This window comes from Simochromis diagramma, unplaced genomic scaffold (assembly GCF_900408965.1).
Source record: "Simochromis diagramma unplaced genomic scaffold, fSimDia1.1 OVJJ01000438.1, whole genome shotgun sequence".
Lineage (NCBI taxonomy): Eukaryota > Metazoa > Chordata > Actinopteri > Cichliformes > Cichlidae > Simochromis > Simochromis diagramma.
In genome coordinates, this window is record NW_024387263.1 from 562818 (window position 1) to 569179 (window position 6362).

A 6362-nucleotide genomic window follows, 5' to 3' on the forward strand; every position below is an offset into this window, starting at 1 on the left:
CTAGCCGTGATAACAGGACGCCGTGGTCGACCTTGTCAAAAGCTGCTGACAGGTCCAACAATAGAGGCAAGGTTACCAAAAAAGTAGTCCCAGAACTCTTGGACCTAACTGTATGCTGTAGTTGTTTCACATGGTTTTTCCATATGAGATGACTACTTTCCACTTCTTTATTAAACAAGATTTTTTTTAAAAAGACATTTAAAATCTTTATTTTTTTATTAGAAATTAATTTACGAATGTAAAATGATTTCTATATTTATGGACGGTGATAATAAAGCTTCCCGGTGCTGAGCCAGAAAAAGATGCCAGAGTTTAAAGTTAAAAGTGTTTATTTAGAATACTTTAAAAAGTGTGATGCAAATTTTATAAAATCTGTGTCAAAATGCTTAATAAAATCATAAAATACACAAATATCCATCATTTTGAAAGCAGCTTGATTCTTAAATACATCAATACCAGTTTTAACAGCACAAACTTCATCACTGTGAAAGGCACAGCTGCTGATGACTCTGAATAAAAACAGATTTCAACCTGAGAAATTAACAAACAGATGTGAACACCTCCAATACAGACAGACGTTCCTCCAACAAGTCGACTCGACAGGAAGACAAAAGAAAAAGTCAATCTCATCAAGTTTAAATACAGTCAAAGGTTTGCAGGAAACTTTGGTTTGTTGTGACAACAACGTGAAGCTGAGTGATATTTGAAGAAGTCAAAGCAGCTTTTTACCATCTGACATCTACAAAAGTAGAACCAGATTCTGCAGGATCACCAGCACCTGCAGCAGGTTTTGGAGTGAAACACTTACAGTTGACATAATCAATATGATCTCCTTGACTCATCACAGACTGCAGTGTGAAACATGGAAACACAACGAGACACATTTAAAAAATAATAATAATAACAGGGATGAAAAAACAAAATATTTAAAAAGTAATGGTGACCCCTCCCCCACCGCCACACAAACACACTACAGCTGTGACGTTAAACAGTTTGTGAGTGAAGCGTCACCGTTACAAGCTTCCTTAGAAGGATCGTCTCTCTGGTTTCTCTGAGAAGCTGCAAAAGCAGAAAACGTGAGAACATGAAGGATGAGATTATAACATCATGTCTCTGCTTTACTCACAGATGGAGAGAAGCAGCAGTTTGTGGTAACTGTGGTACAAAAACATGTAGTCAGAATAAAATTATGATTTAATGCTCAGAACCTTGAATATTAACTGATAAAGTTTGGTGGCATCATGTGAAGATGAACAGCTCCATGTTGACATGAATGTGCCTGAAACTATCAGAATAATCCTGCTGTGCACACTCTGACTTAGTGTGTACACCAGGATTATTAATTATTAATAATTATGAGTTTTTATTTTCCTGTTTAAAGCAAAGGATTCAAACATAAAATGTCAGGAATGTGAACTCGACACTGATCAAATCATCTGTTATATGGCTGTCTAACCTTACAGGTATATGAAATAAATCATAAATAATAAATCCATTATTCTAACTCACCTTTCTTGTGTTTTCTGATGCACTTTGCAGCTACAGATGGAGCCAGAGTTGCAGCGACAGTCAGAACTCCAGAAAACCACAAACCTATGAGCACACCGACTCCACAGTGGGACTTCACCTCAGACGTTTTCTCTGAAACACATGAAAGTTCATGCAGGACTGTAGCAGGACGCCACACACAGCACACTGGATACACACAAACATTAAACACAGTCTAAACAACGACACAATAAGATCTTACCACAGTAACGCACGTCGATCTGATCACGGGTCACATGGCCCATTTCCTCCTGCGTGGCTACACAGTGGAAGAGGCTGCTGTTTGTCCTGGTCACCGTGGTGAGGAGGGTGATGTCATAGCGCTCTCCTGTGCGTGACACCTGTGGCTCCTCAGCAGGAAGGATGTTCCCATCGCTGTCCCTCCACTCTACTTTAGGCTTTGGAGAAGCACCTCTGACCTCACACTTCAGCAGCGCCTCGTCCTCGCTGATGTTCAGGATCCCAACAAACGGCTTCGGAGCTGCACCTGTGAACACAGCATGAAGCTGCAGTTACAGCACAAATGTGCTGTCATGCTCTCGTGTCCTTCTCTTTCCTGATGGAGATGTCAACACATCGTGTGTGAGAGCAGAGAAATAACAACCTTTACTACATGTTACAGCAGAGTTTGGGAGGACTTTCATTTATCAGCACAAACAGGAAACGTCCTGAGTCCAGCTTCACAGAAGTAAAAATGATGTCATCATTATTGAGCTTTCAGACAGGTTGATTTGTTAGACTGTGACCCAGAGTGTGACCTTACAGACTGATCAGAGAAATCTGAAGGCTTGACTGAGAACATCACTGATTTCTACATCTGCGCTCTGTGTGCTACGACTCTGTGCCCCAGAGGGAACGTACCATTACTCACACATTTGGACACCAGCACAGGTTTGATCCCAGTCCACACAGCAGCCTCTACAAACTGCACATGTAGAGCTCAGTGACATCAGAGTCAGGCTCAGCACCGACTCCTCTGATGTACAGGGTGGGCCATTTATATGGATACTCCGTAATAACATGGGAATGGTTGGTGATATTAAAGTCCTGTTTGTGGCACATTAGTATATGTGAGGGGCAAACTCCTCAAGATGGGCGGTGACCACGGTGGCCATTTAGAAGTCGGCCATCTTGGATACAACTTTTGTTTTTTCAATAGGAAGAGGGCCATGTGACACATCAAACTTATTGGTAATGTCACAAGAAAAACAATGGTGTGCTTGGTTTCAACGTAACTTTATAACAGGTTACAGATGCACACATCAGTGACATCATCACTCACCTGGGATTTCTCCTGATCGATCTTTCAAGGTGAGTTCTGAAAGGCAAAAATTAAACATGTGTTTTTTCACACAGCATCATGAACTCATGATGGAGCTGATGTTTCTGCATCACCTTTGTGAGCATCTCTTGGTTCAGGTAACAAACTGATGAGGTGACAGCTTCCAGCAGAGTTATTAAAGGGTTTATTTTCACGATGCTTTCTACTCACCAACAACAAGTTTAATGCAGAACCTTTGTTCTGGCTGCAGATGTGGAAAATCACAGGTGTAGACTCCACTGTCAGCCACCGTGGTGTTTCTGATGATGATGGAGGCGTTACCAAACTGCAGCTCTTGTGGGAAATGTGAGACCCGTCCTCTGAAGTGCTCATCTTGACCTCGACGTCCATTATTGTAATGAAGGCCTCCATCATACATGAACACCTCCTGTTTATTTGGTGCTTTTTTCCTCCAATCAAAGAGCTTCTGTTCAAGGTTCTGATTGGTGCTGAGGGAGCAGGGTAAGATGACATCACTTTCTTCTGAGACAACCACTGTGACTCCTGGACCTGAAGAATGAAGCATGTGAACAGGTGATCAGAATCAACCTTTTGGGATAAACTTTTGCCATCTGGTTGCTTCTGATAGAATACAGGTTTAGGCATGTCCTCATTGCTTTAATACTTCTAAATAGAAGCTGTGCTGTGGGCAGAACTTTGTGCCATTAGAAACTGAATTTAAATAAGTTCAAGGCAAATTACAAAGTTCTGCCCCATCTATCATAGCTATGTTCAGATGTAATGTTATAAAACACTTACTGTGAAATAAATTTTTGTCCTCACATTAGACATTTATCTTGTAGCAATCATTAATCTCAGATCTGAGCATAAAACTGATGTCTGTAAACACCTGCCTGAAGACGTTAACAGTCATTACAGCTTTCTCTGCACTGCGGTTTAACAACACGTTTGAAAACAGAAACACTAATTGGTCAGTCACAGCACTATTGTATGTTAAGTATAAGCAATAAAAAAAATTATGATTTGAGGCGACAAACCAGAGGGGTATATTCCTGCATTCACTCATTTCTCTGCAGAAAGTTAGACATAATTTTTAGCTCCAGAGACTTTAAATAGTTACTGTCATTAGTTTCTTAAACTTCAGTTCCGAATAACTGCAGTACAGAGTCGGAACAGATGACAAAAATCACTCACCCACAACTTCTTTCAGCAAACTGAAAAAAGCAACGGCAGACGGATCGGCCAAGAGCGGGGAGCTGCTCCGAGCGAAGACGAGAGGAGAGCTACAGAGCGCGAGCTGACCGGGCTTTATATACGGCGAAAAAGCTCCCGACCGACAGAAATGTTCCCGACCGACAGAAATGTTCCCGACCGACGACGGACCGCCTCTTTCCCCGACCGACGACAGCCCGCCCCTTTCCCCGACCGACGACAACTCGCCTCTTTCCCCGACCGACGACGGCCCGCCCCTTTCCACGCCCGACGACGGCCCACGGCCCGCCCCTTCCATGACCAACGATCTCCCCGACCGACCAGCTCCCTGTAGTGTTGCCAACTTAGCGACTTTGTCGCTATATTTAGCCAGTTTTCAGACCCCTTTAGCGACTTTTTTTCTAAAAAGCGACTAGCGACAAATCTGGCGACTTTTTCTGGTGTTATTGGAGACTTATTTATGACGACTTTTTGACATGAAAGCGCGGATCGCTTTTACTCTCAACAAGCAGCGGTGCTGCCGTGGGCACCTCGCCCGTTCCAAAGCGCTCACGGGCGGAGGATAGTCCTCCCCCCGCTGCTATCAGGGCAGGAGATGTTCACACCTGTGCGTCTGAACTGCAAATGAATCGCGCATGAGCGAAGCCGCTGCTCCGCACTGACTGTGACGCAGTCAGTTCTTCTTTTACTCTTATGCTGTTTTGTGGATCACGAGGTTTAAAACTACGAAAGGCGGAAGAGGAAGTAGTTCCTTCCAATGTAGACAATCCAAATGATAAACTACAAATTTGCCCTAAATTACTAAAACATCTATATTTTAATATGAGAATCGATTCTAGAACATAAATTACTGGTATCAGAGGACTCGATATTTCAGTATTGATTAGCACATCACTACAGTTCCTCTTTTTACCACACCCAACTCTGCTGCCGCCTAACTTCCCCTAAAACTCCTAAGTTTCATACACATACGAGTCATTTTTCTTTCATGTTATTACTCTTGATTCATATACATTCATCATGTCAACATCATGATTTATTGTTAGTTAGTTAGTTTATTGTTAGTTCAAACTATAATCTATACATATGATTCTGTTGCATAACGCCCATAACATTTACTCTTCATACGTACCCCCCCCCCCTCGTTCTACTCATGCTGAATAGGCCGGGGACTTTCACACTCACAGTCTCACAATTTATCGACAGCTGAGAGGAAGAAGTTGGATAAACTCATCAGGAAGGCCAGCTCTGTTCTGGGATGCACCCTGGACCCAGTGCAGGTGGTGGGAGACAGAAGGACTCCGGCCAAAATAGCATCTCTGATGGACAGAGTCTCCCACCACATGCATGTAAATGTTGCTGCAGAGCTGCTTCAGTGACAGACTGCTGCATCCTCACAGACTTCATTTCAACAAACTGAAAGAAGCAACGGCAGACCGACCGACTGCGGTCTACAGCGGGGAGCCAGTGTTGCCAACTCCTCAGTAAGGAAATCGCTATTGGCTGTCCTAAAAGTCGCTAGAAGTCGCTAAATTACGTCATCGCCTAATTTGCATAATTGGTCATGCTAATATAATTGCAACCTACGTTGTTGGAGAGAGAAATAACATCGTGGAAGAGACATGAAGTGAGTAAAAATGTCCTAAATGCATTTAGAGTTTATTTAGAACTACAAATTAAATTTATTTTAGCAATTATTGTTTTTTAATGTCACAATTCCAACCCTGCTCCTTTACCCGGGCTTGGACCGGCAAAAGTGGCCCGAAATAGGCACTCTGGTGGAGTTACTGTGTGTGTGTTTATAAGTAGTTTTAAACCTCGTGATCCACAAAACAGCATAAGAGTAAAAGAAGAACTGACTGCGTCACAGTCAGTGCGGGAGCAGCGGCTTCGCTCATGCGCGATTCATTTGCAGTTCAGACGCACAGGCGTGAACATCTCCTGCCCTGATAGCAGCGGGGGGAGGACTATCCTCCGCCCGTGAGCGCTTTGGAACGGACGAGGTGCCCACGGCAGCACCGCTGCTTGTTGAGAGTAAAAGCGATCCGCGCTTTCACGTCAAAAAGTCGTCATAAATAAGTCTCCAATAACACCAGAAAAAGTCGCCAGATTTGTCGCTAGTCGCTTTTTAGAAAAGAAAGTCGCTAAAGGGGTCTGAAAACTGGCTAAATATAGCGACAAAGTCGCTAAGTTGGGAACACTGCAGAGAGCTGGTCGGTCGGGGAGATCGTTGGTCATGGAAGGGGCGGGCCGTGGGCCGTCGTCGGGCGTGGAAAGAGGCGGGCCGTCGTCGGTCGGGAACATTTCTGTCGGTCGGGAG

General features: G+C 43.6%; 1 protein-coding gene across 3 annotated transcripts; it reads right to left on the bottom strand.

The window, feature by feature from the left end:
• Positions 1-311: 311 nt before the first annotated feature.
• On the bottom strand, positions 312-5601 carry LOC120715381 (butyrophilin-like protein 1). 3 transcript variants are annotated; one of them, XM_040002367.1, is made up of 6 exons: positions 5228-5601; positions 3041-3379; positions 2831-2866; positions 1751-2035; positions 1510-1641; positions 312-1059 (listed from the first exon to the last, which is right to left on the bottom strand). In XM_040002367.1, the coding sequence occupies exons 2-6, from the start codon at positions 3246-3248 to the stop codon at positions 971-973; spliced, it is 750 nt and encodes a 249-aa protein (XP_039858301.1). In that variant the 5' UTR covers positions 3249-3379; positions 5228-5601; the 3' UTR covers positions 312-970. The 3 variants fall into 3 exon arrangements, with proteins under 3 accessions (XP_039858301.1, XP_039858298.1, XP_039858300.1); XM_040002364.1 differs by lacking the exon at positions 5228-5601 and having other exon boundaries at positions 3041-3462; XM_040002366.1 differs by lacking the exons at positions 2831-2866; positions 5228-5601 and having other exon boundaries at positions 3041-3462.
• Positions 5602-6362: the final 761 nt, after the last annotated feature.

Excerpts from the sequence above, each read along its gene's own strand:
- LOC120715381 (XM_040002364.1), bottom strand. The coding sequence starts at position 3,395 with ATGCTTCATTCTTCAGGTCCAGGAGTCACAGTGGTTGTCTCAGAAGAA. Across the intron at positions 1,642-1,750 it reads GATCGACGTGCGTTACTGTG|AGAAAACGTCTGAGGTGAAG; the intron begins GTAAGATCTTAT and ends CATGTGTTTCAG. Across the intron at positions 1,060-1,509 it reads CATCAGAAAACACAAGAAAG|CTTCTCAGAGAAACCAGAGA; the intron begins GTGAGTTAGAAT and ends CTGCTTTTGCAG.